The 15599-nt window shown below is 50.8% G+C and overlaps 1 protein-coding gene across 1 annotated transcript; it reads right to left on the reverse strand.

Annotated features, from left to right (window-relative positions):
• Positions 1–4903: 4903 nt before the first annotated feature.
• LOC147599821 (olfactory receptor 14A16-like) lies at positions 4904–5839 on the reverse strand. The gene has a single exon (XM_086753623.1). It carries the CDS (start codon positions 5837–5839, stop codon positions 4904–4906), a length of 936 nt encoding a protein of 311 aa, XP_086609749.1.
• Between the last annotated feature and the right edge of the window lie 9760 nt (positions 5840–15599).

Here is a 15599-nt window from a genome sequence, read left to right on the forward strand (position 1 = left end):
GGTGCCAAAATGCCCAGGGGAGAGCAAGGTGGGGAAGCAAACTGAATGTCTACAGCCTGCAGGAAACCAGGGGCAGGTGTGGGACAGCCTGGGATGGACATTGCCAAGGGCGCTGGCAAGGGTGGAAGGAACCAATAGAACCCAGGTCTTTCTTTTCTTCTCTGGGGAAGTTGTCTCTGCAACCAAGGGCTATGAGAAGACACGTTGACCTCCTGGCACTGCAGCCTCACTTCCTCCTTGTAGTCCAACGGGGAAGCTGGGAGAGTTGTACTGATGTCCTACACTGGACACTGCGGACCCCACAGCCACTGCCCCAGGAAGGGCCCTGAGCCACGTGTGAGGGACAGGATCCCCCTTCCGAGAGGCTTGAGGTCAGAGCTTGGCCTTTCTGCTTCATGGAACAAATCAAGGCTTGACTCAGCATCAGAGCCACCTGCACAGTGCCTTTGCCTACCTTTACTCACAGCCTCCAATTATCTGCTCTAACAAGTTCATGGGGAGGCTTTCTCAGTAATGGCCCTCAGTGGAGTCTATCAATGCTTCAAGGTACTTGGGGTTTTGCCTCTGACTTTGTCTGCTTGAGAGGTTTGTTCACTCTCTTCTCAGCACCTGAGCTTCATGGACTCAGCACTGCATACACCATGGGCTCATTAAAATGCAGAAAGTGCTAATGACCTATATCTCTTCTCTGAGTTTCTTTAAGTCCTTAAGACTTGTATAGCTAATTGTAGAGGTTTCAGGAGGGTAGAGAAAGAGGAAGTTTTCAGTGAGCACTTTGAAGAAGGGATAGAAGAATTCTCCAATTGATATTGATGCAGAGTGTCTCCTAATGGAAAGGCAGGTCCTGCTTGACTAACTTGATCTCCTTCTATGACCAGGTGACCTGCTTGGTGGATGAGGGGAAGGCTGTGGATGTTGTCTGCCTAGACCTTAGTAGAGTCTGTGACACTGTTTCCCACAGCATTTTCCTGGAGAAACTGGCTGCTCATGGCTTGGACAGGTGCACTCTTTGCTGGGTAAAACACTGGCTGTATGGCCGGGCCCAAAGAGTTGTGGTGAATGGAGTGAAAACCACTTGGCAGTTGATCACAAGTGATGTTCCCCAGGCCTCGGTAATTGGTCCAGTTCAGTTTAATACCTTTAGCAATGATTTCAACAAGGAGAACAAGTGCACCCTCAGGAAGTTTGCAGATGACACCAAGTTGAGTGGGAGTGTTGATTTGCTGGAGGGTAGGAAGGCTCTTCAGAGGGATCTAGAGAGGCTGGATCATTGAGCCAAAGCCACTTGTACGAGGGTCCTTCACTTGGGTCACAACAGCCCCATGCAATGTTACAGGCTTGGGGAGGAATGGCTGGAAAGCTGCCCGGTGGAAAAGGACCTCTGGGTGTTGGTCTGCAGCTGCCTGAGTATGAGCAAATAGTGTTCCACGTGGCCAAGAAGGCCAAGAGCATCCTGACTTGTATCAGGAACGGTGTGGCCAGCAGGATTAGGGAAGTGATTGTCTCTTTGTACTCAGCACTGATGAGACCGCACCTCCAATGCTGTGTTCAGATTTGGGCCTCTCACTGACGGAAAGACATTGAGGTCCTGGACCACGTCCAAAGAAGAGCAATGAAGCTGGTGGAGGGTCAAGAGACTAAGTCTTATGAGGATCAGGTGAGGGAACTGGGGTTGTTTAGCCTGGAGAAAAGGATGCTGAAGGGAGACCTTATCGCTCTCTACAGCTACCTGAAAGGAGGTTGGAGCGAGGTGGGTATCAGTCTCTTCTTCCAGGTAACAAAGTACAGGATAAGAGGAAATGTCCTCAGTTTTCACCAGGGGTGATTTAGATTGGATATTAAGAAAAAAATATTCACTGAAACAGTTGTCAAGCATTGGAAAAGGCTTCCCAGGGAAGCGGTGAAGTCACCATCCCTGAAGGTATTTGACAGACATGTAGCTGTGGTGCTTAGGGACATGGTTTAGCTGTGGGCTTGGTAGTGTTACGTTTGCAGCTGGACTCAATGACCTTAAGGGTCTTTTCCAACCCAAATCATTCTATGATTCTATGGTCCTTCTGCGTGAAGATGTGTTGCACCACAGTACTAGCCTTGGAGTGACATTTCTTTCTCTTCCTGTCCAGTCTCAGCCTTCCAGACTGCGATTCATACTGGTTACCCTTTCTTATGTTCTTTCCCACTACCATTAAAAACCCCCAATAGTCTCTGAAATCCACTGTCAAGCTTTATCAAAGTACGACTATACTTCCCTGAGCCTTCACATCACCAGGCCTAAAAAGCCCAGGTCTCTCAGTTTCCCAACACACGGTCCCTAACCCCATCTTAGCAGATCTACGCCAAACCCTCTCCAGTTCTGCTCCTCTCCTCTGGAATGTGAAGCCCCACACTGGGACACACTGTTCCAGAAGTGGCCATGCCAGTGCTGAGTCAAGGGGCATGATCATTCCCCTTGTCTGGGTGGCCATGTTCCTCCCAGTGCAGTCCAACATGCACACAGACATACTCACGCTGAGCACCACTGGCTGGTCTGGCAGCCTTTGCAATTACCAGGTCCCTCTCCTGGACGTTCCTCCTCATCCAGTCAGGTCTGAGCCTGCCTTGATGAGAACATACTAGTTCAATGAAATTGCTGGCCAAGGCATGTATTACCTTGGTGATGCTCCCAGAAACACCAAATGAGGGTACAGAGACAGTAAAACCAGGGCTGGGGAGGAAAGGAAACCAGAGGTAGGCTGTTTGTATGGGAGGGCCTGAGGATGATCGGAAGGAAGAACTTGGGAAGGGCAAAAGTGGGTAAAAGATAATACAAGGTGAAGCCAAGGATATGATCTGGTCTGTTTGGGGGTACCTGCCAAGCAGGCCTTCAGCTGGGAAAGAATGACTGATGTGGACAAGAAAGCTGCACTTCGTATGACAACCATATTTACACCTGACTTCCATGGTCCCAGGGATCCTGAGTTCTTTTCCCACCATCATGAAGGGAAGAGCCCCATAGTGGATGGAAACACAGAGTCCTTCAGGCTGGAAGGGACCTCAGGAGGTCTCTAGCCCAAACTGCTGCTCACGGCAGCATCAGCTATTAGGTCACTTGTGGTCGCAAAGGACTTTATTCATTCAGAACCTGAAACCCTCCAAATACAGAAACGGCACCAACTCTGGGAAACCTTCTCATGCTCATTGACCCTCTTCTACCCATCGTGCATGACAGTCAAGAGCTTAGCTCCTCCTGAATCCCTTCTGATGGTTTTCTGAAGGCTCTTCTGTGCTCTCCTGAATGCCTTCTTTACTCCTGAGTGGACAAATCCAGTTCTCTTACCCTTCTCATCGTGAGAAAGTCAATCTTAACAAATGTGTGCCTGAGATGTTTAAGGGTCTTCCACTGCTACTGGATTCTCTTGGATCTGCAAAAGACTTCAGGGCTATTAGAATATTATCACCCTTGTGCCATGGCATTCTGCAAGTGTCACTCGTATTTGTCACCATGGTGTCATGTACAGATGCTGCAGGCTGTGAGGAGAACCCAATCTGAACAATTAGTCATTCACTATCTAACGTTGGAGCTAAAATGTTTCAAATCCAAAGTGACAAAAGAACAGACTGGTGCTGTAGGTGCCGTGCATGACGCAGATGCACGTGCAGAGGAGGAATTCAAGACTGTAAGAATCACAGTAACTGTCACCAGAGGTGGCAGAACGACTGAGCCATTCAAGTCAGAAGGAACCTTGGGAGGACTTCAGACTAATCTTGCACTGACACGAGAAAGAACAGTGATTTCCCATTCCATTCTTCAGAGTTTTATTCAACTATGTCTTGAAAATATTTTCCAGGAACTTGGTCCAACATCCTTGGGCACTCCTGGGAACCCTCCAACAAAGCTGAGGGTGCCTTTTGCTGCCAGGTAGGAACAGCCACAGGATTCCTTGACTCTCAGAAAGATGTGAGCAACCTCAACAAGCTCCCAACCAACTCTGTCCACTGCCCTTGATCAAATTGTGCATTGTTTAGAGTCTGCTGAAGCTTTTCCAGCCCTTGGACTGTTATCCTCTGCTGCGCTTCCATGGAGGTACCAAGGATGTAGCCCAATGGAGAAAGTATGGAGTGTGACTACATGGCTCTAGGCATGAAGGCCAAGGGTATAGTGGCCCAGGTGGTGTTCTGCTTGATCCTGCTAGTGAGCAAGAAGAGCTTGAGGGTCAACGCTTGATGATGCAGCTGGTATCAGCAACAGGGTTGTATTTCCTGTTACCATGAGACCCTTCCTGAGGATCAGTGACTGCTTGGAAGATGTAGAGTAAGATTATCCCCTGTTAAAGTGGGGTAAAATTACACACGGAAGTGTGTCCATGCTGGTCTGACCGACCCCTTCTGCCCCTCCATGTGCTCCTGCAGGGTCTCGAGCTGGTGGTGCTGCCCTGCACAGGGAGCAGTTCGTGGTGCCTAAAAACCATGGGGAGACACTCCAAGACACATCCCTGTAGGTCATTCACCATCTCTGGGGGCACTGGACCCCCACAGGTGAAGGGGCTCAAACTAAGATCATTGCTTGACATGTTGCCCCATGCTCTCCTCCCCTGAACTCATGAAGGACCCAAGCACAGCAGGAAAGGATCATAAGGGCAATTTCTTCAGCCTGACCACTGCTGTGGAAGAAGAGCCCAATCTCTAAATATCAGAATGGAGGAAATATCCTTTTATTACTCAGACATGACACAGGAGACCAGCGGTATGATGATCCAAGATGCATGTAAACAGGCCTCCAGCTCAGACAGGCTGGTTCATGCCTCTGGAGAAGTGTAGTGGATGCAGGCATTCCTGGACAAACACAGTTATAACAGATAAAATGCTGAATGCACAAAAGATTCTCAGATGAATTAGAAATCACTTCAGAAGTGACATGGGCCACTTATTCCTGCTGACAGAAAAAACACCGAATCAGTTTTTTCAGTGTGAATTTCAGCTCCTGGTTCCTCATGCTGTAGATGAGCGGGTTCACTGTTGGAGTCACCAATGAGTACAGAACTGCCAGAAACAGATCGAGATGTTGAGACGAGATGGAGGGGGGCTTCAGGTAGGCAAAGACACCAGTGCTGATAAATAGGGAGACCACGGCCAGGTGAGGGAGGCACGTGGAAAAGGCTTTGTGCCGTCCCTGCTCAGAGGGGATCCTCAGCACAGCCCTGAAGATCTGCACATAGGACACCACAATGAAAAGAAAACAACCCCAAAATAGAAAAGCAGTAAAAGCAAGAAGCCTTACTTCTCTGAGGTAGGTATCTGAGCAGGAGAGCTTGAGAATCTGGGGGATTTCACAGAAGAACTGATCCACAGCATTGCCCTGGCAGAGTGGCAGTGAAAATGTATTGGCCGTGTGCAGCAGAGCATAGAGAAACCCACTGCCCCAGGCAGCTGCTGCCATGTGGACACAAGCTCTGCTGCCCAGGAGGGTCCCATAGTGCAGGGGTCTGCAGATGGCAGCATACCGGTCATAGGCCATGACAGTGAGAAGATAAATCTCTGCTGAAATGAAAAAGAAAAACAAAAATATTTGAGCTGCACATCCCTGGTAAGAAACAGCCCTGGTGTGCCACAGGGAATTGGCCATGGATTTGGGAACACTGACAGAGATGGAGCCCAGGTCAAGGACAGAGAGGTTGAGGAGGAAGAAGTACATGGGGGTGTGAAGGTGGTGGTCATAGGCTATGGCAGTGATGATGAGGCTGTTGCCCAGGAGGGCAGCCAGGTAGATGCCCAGGAAGAGCCAGAAGTGCAAGAGCTGCAGCTCCCGTGTGTCTGCGAATGCCAGGAGGAGGAACTCAGTGATGGAGCTGCCGTTGGACATTTTCTCTTTGGCTACGTGAACCTGTGCAAGGAGGAAAAGACAGTGACAATTTAGGGAAGATTTCTCTGAGAAGATAAAATCCGTATCTCATAGACCCTCCTCTGCTATGCACGTCCTTTACATTTTCTAGGAGACCTTCCCTCAGCTCTGTGCCTGGAACTCTGGTCAGTGCTGGCTGAATGTGCTGTGAGGAGAAGAGCCCCCACCCATTGCCTGCCGAGGAGTCAGCCCTTTCTGCAGCAGTGGGGTCATGGGAATGACGGGGTGAGGGGCCAATGCTGGTGCTTGACTTTGTCAGATAAAACCGCTCCTAAAGCAGAAGGGCTTGTCAGCATCTGCACTGCCAGTGCTAAGGAAACAGGATTGGAGTAGGCAGGCTGATGGGCTTGGGGTTTTTTTAGGGCGCTACCCCCTTCTCCCCTCAGGAATATTCCTGGATGTCAGAAGCCTCAACATTTCAGCTGCACTCGGAGATAAAACGTAGAGTGCTGCAAAGGAAAGGACTGGCAGTGGCTTAGCGCACAGTGAGCTCTTTCTTGTCTGCCCTGGAGGGGATGATACAGAGATTTCTGAATTCTCCCTCCCACAACATTTCTGGTTTCTGTGTCCCCTCATTCCTTGATTGTATACCTGCTGCCTGGGGATTTTCCTCCTGGGATGTGTTTCCCTGTCTGATCTCTTTTCCCTGTCAGCACTCACAGACCCCATCCCAACCTCTGTGCACTCACCCTGGCCCTACACACACCTGCCTGTTTGCAGGGCACTGGCTGGGTGCCTGTTCCTGTTTGGAGGTTCCAAAGGCCAGGGCAGGACAACCCTGCTGGGTGCAGCAAGGGTGATGCTGGTGCTGTCCCTGGGCAGAGGAGTGGCTGAAGGCACTTGAGGAGGCTCTTAGCAGACCAGCTGACCACTCGCAGTTACAGCTCAGGAGTCTCAAGGACTTGTCCAAGCTTGACAGCTCCTTTTCTATTTCTATTTCCCTCTGTACCCACTATCTGTCCCGTACTCTCAGAGTAGGAAAACAAAAACAGAGACTCAGGAAATCTCTTTATCTCTATAGCAAACCCTGCCTTGACCTTCCTCTTGAAACATCCCCTTGGAAGTTTCCCAGTGGTGATGTGTAGCTGTGAGCAGCCCTGACCCACACAGCACCCTCTCAACAGCAGAAGGACCCTGCTCGGCCAGAAGTTGTTACGCCCACCCACAGCTTCTTTCCCCAGCGCCGTGGGGAGCTCACAAAGGGTGGCTGAGTGCTGAGCCTGGCAGAGGCAGAGCCCAGCACACAGCCCCTGGGGCGCAGGGACCCTGCTCTGAAGGACAGCCCTGGGCACCCCTGGCTGCACACACACATTCACACCCTGCAGCCATCCCTGGGAGAAGGCAGCCGTTGTGCCCTGTCCCTCTGCTGTGCAGCATGTTCTGCTCCCTACTGTGAAAGTCCTCCTGACTGTAGGATGTGACAGATTTTGGAAGTCTTTCCACAAACTACAGACACATTGCACTTCATGCAAGTACTTACCATGTAGACGGCTGTGAAGATTTCTCTCCTGTTGAGCTCTCAGCTCTCCTCCCACCCCAGGCTGCCTCTCACCTCTCTCTGCCTCGCTCCTCTCCCCTCGGCTCCTGCAGGCAGAGCCCTCAGCCCTGCTGCGCTTGGCAGAGGAGCTGCTCCTGGGCAGAGCTGTCTCTCTGCAGCGCTGCCCTGTTACCAGCAGCTCCCTCCATCCCAGGAGCCCGGCCCAGCTCAGCAGCAGAGGCCCAGCCCAAGGCAGCACTTTCTCTGTCCCCTCTGGGCTCCCTCCAGCTGTCCCTGTGAAACAGGCTTAAGGAAACCCTGATCATCTCTGCCTCAGCTGGGGAGAGAGGCTTCTTTCCAGCTGTGGCATTTCCCTGCTGAGAGATAGTTAAACACCAACTTTTCCTGCCCCATCATTAGACAGGACACCCAGACAGGGACAGTCAGGGATCCCTTTTACCCCTGCTGAGGGAGGGGGTTCAACTGACTCATACGAGTCATAGTATCCTTCATTTGTAGTCCTGGGGCTGGAAGGGGCCTCAGCTCCCTGCCATGCACACCAGAAACCCTCTCTGTCCCCTCTGGTGTCCCTGGGGCTGCAGGGTAACCTGCTGGGAAACAGCCTGAAGCCATCACTGATGGTCCCTGCCTCAGCTGGGGAGAGATGCTTCTTTCCAGAAGCGCAATTTCTCCTCTCAGAGACAAGGATATAACTTTTTTTTAATTGGACAGGACACCCAGACAGGGACAGGCAGGTATCTCTTTTATCCCTGCTGAGAGAAGGGATTCAGCTGAGGCTACAAAGGCATCTCAGCATTCATTTCTGTTCCCAGCATTTGAAGGAGACTCATCTCCCTCTCACGCACAACACAAACCCAGAGGAGGTGGGATTGCTCTGGCCTCTGTGCACGTCTGCACAGAATAGACACCTGCATGTGAGCGTCTGTCAGAGTTTAGGCCCGCTCAGGACCAGACTACACAGTCTCTCGCTCACTTCCTCCACCCTGTGAGGGAATAGGGAGAGGAAATATAAGAAAAAATGCTCAAGGTTCGAGATAAGGATAGCAGGGAGAGGTCCGTTAAAATTACCATTATGGGCAAAACAGACTCGAGTTTGGGAAAACTGTTTGTTTATTATGAAAACCAAAGCAGGATAATGAGATAGAGAATAAAATAACTTCCCCCAGCTCTCCCTCTTCCCTGGCTTAACATTATCTCTACCTCCTTTCCCTCCCTCCCCGAGCAGCACAGGGAGGAAAAGGGAATGGAGTTCATCACACGTTGTTTTACGCTGCTGCTTCATTGTCAGCAGAACTCCTCACATTCCTTCCCTGCTCCAGCGTGGGGTCCCTCCCACGGGCCACAGTCCTTCGTGAAACTGCTCCGGCGTGGGTCATCTCTTCCATGGGGTGCAGTCCCTCCAGAACAGCTGCTCCAGCGGGCCCTCCACAGGCCAGAGCCTCCTTCAGGCAAATGCCTGCCCTGGCATGTGGTCCTCTCCAGGCTGCAGGGGGATCTCTGCTCCTCCGTGGGCCTCCACGGGCTGCAGGGGCACAGCCTGCTCCACCATGGTTGTCAGCACAGGCTGCAGGGGAATCTTGGCCAGTAGTCGCATTACTGCTCCCCCTCCTTCTGAACTGACCTTGGCGTCTGCAGACGTTCCTCTCACAAGAACAATTCTTCACAACAGGCAGGCAGACACCTCTCAGGTTGTCGTCACATCTCATCTCCTCTCCACCTCTTGCAGCCAGGCCAGGCCGAGTTGGGCCCAGTCGGCTGCCGGCAGGAGGCCAGAGGGTGAGGGGTGCAAGGCCCACAAGGCTTGCGCCTCCCCCTTTCTCTGCCTCCACTCCAGCTTGTTCACATCTTGGTTTTTTATTTTTCCCCTTCTTAAATACGTTATTGCAAAGGCGTTATCACAGAACATTCTACTACGAATTGGCTTGGCCTTGGCCAGCAGCGGGTGCGCCCTAGGCCCAGCCAAGTCCACTGGACAAAGGGGAAAAAATTTCTAGCAGCTTCTTACAGAAGCTTCATTCAGGCGTAAAGAAGGCTTTGGGCAGAGCACAGAAGAGCCTTCAGACACCCATCAGAAGGGATTCAGGAGGAGCTAAGCTCTTGACTGTCATGCTTGATGGGAGGAAGAGGGCCAACGAGCATGAGAAGGTTTCCCAGAGTTGGTGCCGTTTCTGTATTTGGAGGCTTTCACGTCCTAAATGAATCAAGTCCTTTGTGACCCGGAGTTACTTCCTAGCTGACACTGCCGTGAGCAGCAGTTTGGACTAGAGACCTCCTGAGGTCCCTTCCAGCCTGAAGGACTCTGTGTTTCTATCCCGTGCAGGGCTCTTCCCTTCATGATGGTGGGAAAAGAACTCAGGATCCCTGGGACCATGGAAGTCAGGTGTAAATATGGTCTTCAGATCAAGTGCGGCTTTCTTGTCCACTTCAGTCATTCTTTCCCAGCTGAAGGGCTGCTTGGCAGGTGCTGACACGGAAGTCACGGACACTGCTGATGACCAATATGATCACGCAAATGACAATTTATTGTTGATACATCCCGGTTAATATAGCCCTTCTAATTCCGTATCATGTGCAAGCTCTCTACTAATTGGTTAACTATATCATGCACACGCTCCTAGCTAAAATATGATTCCTTAAGTCTCTATGTTCACGCACACGGCTCTCTCCACCTGCACCCTGCTTCACATTCAGCCCCCCGTCACGTATGCCAGCTGTTTTCCTTCTTCTCAAGGTTGCTTCGTTTACTTTCTCACAGGAAGCTTCATTACTTTCTCACAGGCGGCCTCATTATTTTCTCACAGGTGGCTTCAGTACTTTCTTACAGGCAGCGTCAGTACTTTCTCACAAGCGGCTTCAGTGATGTCCTTGAGGCCTGCTGCTCACAAACATAACAATTCCATTCGGTCTGGATTATTCACTAAGTGCCCCTGATATTCCAGGTATCCAACAGACAGATACCCCCAAACAGACCTGATAATATCCTTGGCTTCACCTTGTATTATCTTTTACCCACTTTTGCCCTGCCTGAGTTCTTTCTTCTGATCACCACAGGCTATCCCATACAAACAGCCTACCTCTGGTTTCCCTTTCCTCCCCAGCCCTGGTTTTACTGTCTCTGTACCCTCATTTGGTGATTCTGGGAGCATCACCAAGGTAATACATGCCTTGGCCAGCAATTTCATTGAACTAGTATGTTCTCATCAAGGCAGGCTCAGACCTGACTGGATGAGGAGGAACGTCCAGGTAATTGGACCTGGTAATTGCAAAGGCTGCCAGACCAGCCAGTGGTGCTCAGCGTGAGTATGGCTGCGTGCATGTTGGGCTGCACTGGGAGGAACATGGCCACCCAGACAAGGGGAGTGATCATGCCCTTTTGAGTCAGCACTGGCATGGCCACTTCTGGAACAGTGTGTCCCAGTGTGGGGCTCCCCATTCTGGAGAAGAGGAGCAGAACTGGAGAGGGTCTGGCATAGATCTGCTAAGATGGGGTTAGGGACCATGTGTTGGGAAGCTGAGAGACCTGGGCTTTTTAGGCCTGGTGAAGTGAAGTCCTAGGGAAGTAAGTTAAAAAGCAAGTTTGATAAAGCTTGACAGTGGCTTTCAGAAACGATTGGGGTTTTTTATGGTAGTGTGGGGTAACGTGAGCAGGGCTGCATGTATGCAGGAGGGGTGGTCCGCAGTGATTCGCGCGCTAGGCGCAGATAGGTCCATGGGCGCAGGGGGCAGGTGCGTCCACGTACGTGGTGGGCACGGATAAGTCCATGGGCGCAGGGGCAGGTGTGCAGCGGGCACGGATAGATCCATGGGCGCAGGGGGTGGGTGCGTTCGCATGCGTAGCAGGTGTACGGGTATTTAACCCCGTGTTGCGCAGCATTAAATTGAAGGCTTAGCTTGACGGTATCCGTGTGATGCCCTGCTTTCCCCGGGGCGGGGCTCCGGTGCGTGCGGGGTAGGTGAGCTGGCAAGAGAGCCGGCAATTTAAAGAGGGAAGCAAACGCTTTGTGTGCAAAAAGCAAAATAAGGAATTCATTCCATGCTTTCCATCGGCAGGCAGACGTTCAGCTATTTCCAGAAAAGCAGGGCTTAATCACACGTGTCAATGACTTGAGATCACAGTGACCATGACTGTTCCTCTGTCTTTCCTTGAGGTTTTTGTGGAACATGACATCGTACAGAATGGAATATCCCTTTGGTCATTTCGGATCAGCTTCCCAGCTGTGCTTTTGCGAACTTCTTGCGTACCTCCAGCCTACCTGCTGTGGGGGCAGAGTGTGAGAAAGAGGAAGCCTTTGTGCTCTGCCAGGGCTGTTCAGCAACAGCCAAAACGCTGCTGTGTTATCAGTGCTGGGTTAGTTACAGATCCAAAGCACAGCACCCTGTGCACTGCTGTGAGGGAATTAACTCCATCCCAGCCAGGTCCAGGACAGAGTTACAGGTCACAGAGTCGGGGTGAGGAATGAACGATGCCTTTTAAATGATGTGAGGAAATCTGTGGATCACAGAGCCTGGCTCTGATGGGGGACTCAGTCTCCCCAGCATTCACTGGCCAAGTGAGACAGCAGGATGCAAACAGTCCAGGAGGTTTCTTGTGGTGCTTCTGGAACATTTCTTAGCACAGCTGCCAAACCAGGCATCCAGTCTTCTGCTCCCCTGGACATGGTACTGCCAAAAGGGGAAGAGCTTGTGAGGGACATGAACACCAGTGTCCACCTTGGCTGTAGTGACCATGAAATTTTGTCCCAGATCCACAGGGACAGAGGGAAGGAATCTGGGATTCAGCAAATAGAAAGCTCCTATAGTTTTACAAGAAGTGGGAGTTCCTTTACTGGGGGCAAAATAACTCCATTTCCAAGGGAAGACCGAGGCCTGAGCAGCTGAGGAGGGACTCTGAGGAGAAGGGACTGGGCATTAAGAGGGATGCCACGTCAGCCAGTGATGCATGCTCACTGTGAATCAGGCCAATGGCACATGGGGCTGCATGTGGGGGACTGTGGGCACCCAAACAGGGAGTTATCATCCACTTTCACCCAGCATTGCTGTGACCACACCTGGACTAGTGTATTTGCCTGTGGGGCTCACTGTTCTGAAGGAATAAGGAGGAACTGGAGAGGGTGCAGAGGAGATCTGCCAGGATGAGGTTTGGGGCCTTTGTGGAGAGGCTGAGAAACCTGGGCTTCTTTAGCCTGGTGAAGTGGAGGCCAAGGGCTCCATAGCAGCAGCCTGCCATTGCTTGAAGGATGGTTTCAGAAGTGGTGAAACTTTTCTTGGTAGCGGGAAGAGAAGGACCCTTCCAGAAAGTGCAGCTTGGAAGGTTCAGATTGCAGGGGAGGAATAAGAAATCTCCATCAAAGGGTAGCATTGTGGTGCAGGAGGTCACCCAGTGGGAATCTGGATCAGCCCATGGCTTTGTGTTTCAAGGAATGGCCAATGAGAATGGAGACATCAGTGAAGATATAGAAATGCTGAGGTGAGAGCTAGGTAGGAAAGCAAGATGGATGTCAACAGCCTGAAGGGAAAAAAGTGCATGAAGGGGACAGTATGGGTAAACCTGCAGAACAGATGACCAAGGGCTCTGGCAAGGCTGAAAGACCAAGCTCTTTGTCCTGCTGAATATGCAGTTGCCTCTGCCGCTGAGGCCTACTAGGATGAACCTTATTTTGAGGTTCTGGACTTTGTTTCCTACTCATCCCTTCTTGGTGAAGCCAGGATGTGCTGTACAGCTTTCCTACACTGGGCACTGCTCACCATCACACCCCACTGCCCCCAGGAGTCACATGTGAGGGACAAGATCAGCCTTCCTAGGGCCTGGGGGTCATGGTTTGGCCCTTCTGCTTCATGAAACAAACCAAGGGTCTTCTCAGCATTACAGCCACCTGCACAATGCTTTTTTGACCACTTGCAATCACAGCCTCCAATTATCTGCTCTAACGAGTCCATGGGGAGGCTTTGTCAGTAATGACCCTCAGTGGGGCCCATTAATGCTTCAAGGTACTTGGAGTTTTTCTCCTGACTTCAACAACTTGCACAATTTGTTCAGTCTCCTCTGAGTATCTGAGGTTCATGTAATGAGCCCCAAAAGCACTGTGGGGTTCATTAAAACACAGAAAATTCTAACGAGCCATGTCTCTTTCTGTAATTTTCTTCGAGACTTGTTCAGCTAATTGGAGAGGTTTCATAGTGTAGTTAAGGAGGAAGACGTCCTAGTGCACCTAAAAAGATGTTCTTGATTGTAAAGGCTACTTTTTATTACTTTTCAGTTGAAAGAAGAGGTGATAGCAGCATTCTTCAATTGGTATTGGTCCAGAGTGTCTCCTCAGGAGGTCTTGACAGGTAGGAATAGCAGTCCCGTGTGGACAACCTTCCTCCTCACCTCCCTTACCTCACCATTTCTCTCTTTGGCCACCTGGGACTTGCAACACTTCTCCTGAAATCAGACTTCTCCACTGAAGTCTGCACCTGGATATAACAGCTTCTTTGCACCATCTCCCACCTGCTCTCCTTAGAGAGCTGAGCTCCAGGACAGAAAGGCAGCACGCAGGAGGTGGGGAAGTTTTCTCCGCGACCAAGGGCTGTGAGAAGACATGTTGTCCTCCTGGCACTGCAGCCTCACTTCCTCCTTGTAGTCCAACGGGGAAGCTGGGAGAGTTGTACTGATGTCCTACACTGGACACTGCGGACCCCACAGCCACTGCCCCAGGAAGGGCCCTGAGCCACGTGTGAGGGACAGGATCCCCCTTCCCATAGGCTTGAGGTCAGAGCTTGGCCTTTCTGCTTCATGGACCAAATCAAGGCTTGACTCAGCATGAGAGCCACCTGCACAGTGCCTTTGCCTACCTTTACTCACAGCCTCCAATTATCTGCTCTAACGAGTCCATGGGGAGGCTTTCTCAGTAATGGCCCTCAGTGGAGTCCATCAATGCTTCAAGGTACTTTGGGTTTTGCCTCTGACTTTGTCTCCTTGAGAGGTTTGTTCAGTCTCTTCTCAGTACTTGAGCTTCATGGACTCAGCACTGCATACACCATGGGCTCATTAAAATGCAGAAAGTGCTAATGACCTGTATCCCTTCTCTAATTTTCTTCAAGTCCTTAAGACTTGTATAGCTAATTGTAGAGGTTTCAGGAGGGTAGAGAAAGAGGAAGTTTTCAGTGAGCACTTTGAAGAAGTGATAGAAGAATTCTCCAATTGATATTGATGCAGAGTGTCTCCTAATGGAAAGGCAGGTCCTGCTTGACTAACTTGATCTCCTTCTATGACCAGGTGACCCGCTTAGTGGATGGGGGAAAGGCTGTGGATGTTGTCTGCCTAGACCTTAGTAAAGTCTGTGACACTGTTTCCCACAGCATTTTCCTGGAGAAACTGGCTGCTCATGGCTTGGACAGGTGCACTCTTTGCTGGGTAAAACACTGGCTGTATGGCCAGGCCCAAAGAGTTGTAGTGAATGGAGTGAAAACCACTTGGCAGTCAATGACAAGTGATGTTCCCCAGGCCTCAGTAATTGGACCAGTTCTGTTTAATATCTTTAGCAATGATTTGGACAAGGAGAACAAGTGCACCCTCAGTAAGTTTGCAGATGACACCAAGTTGAGTGGGAGTGTTGATTTGCTGGAGGGTAGGAAGGCTCTTCAGAGGGATATAGAGAGGCTGGATCATTGAGCCAAGGTCAATTGTATGAGATTCATCAAGGCTCAGTGCTGGGTCCTTCACTTGGGTCACAACAACCCCAGGCAATGCTAGAGGCTGGGGGAAGAATGGCTGGAAAGCTGCTTGGTGGAAAAGGACTTCTGGGTGTTGGTCTGCAGCTGCCTGAATATGAGCAAACAGCATTCCATGTGGCCAAGAAGGCCAAGAGCATCCTGACTTGTATCAGGAACAGTGTGGCTAGCAGGATTAGGGAAGTGATTGTCTCTTTGAACTCGGCACTGATGAGACCGCATCTCCAATGCTGTGTTCAGTTTTGGGCCTCTCACTGACGGAAAGACATTGAGGTCCTGGACCACGTCCAAAGAAGAGCAATGAAGCTGGTGAAAGGTCAAGAGACTAAGTCTTATGAGGATCAGGTGAGGGAACTGGTGTTGTTTAGCCTGGAGAAAAGGATGCTGAAGGGAGACCTTGTCACTCTCTACAGCTACCTGAAAGGAGGTTCGAGCGAGGTGGGTATCAGTCTCTTCTTCCAGGTAATGAGTTACAGGACAAGAGGAAATGGCCTCAGGTTTCACCAGGGG

Source organism: Chlamydotis macqueenii, chromosome 8 (genome assembly GCF_036417535.1).
Source record: "Chlamydotis macqueenii isolate bChlMac1 chromosome 8, bChlMac1.mat, whole genome shotgun sequence".
Lineage (NCBI taxonomy): Eukaryota > Metazoa > Chordata > Aves > Otidiformes > Otididae > Chlamydotis > Chlamydotis macqueenii.

Bases quoted from the DNA above. Each gene is read 5' to 3' on its own strand.
- LOC147599821 (XM_086753623.1), bottom strand. From the start codon at position 5,839: ATGTCCAACGGCAGCTCCATCACTGAGTTCCTCCTCCTGGCATTCGCA.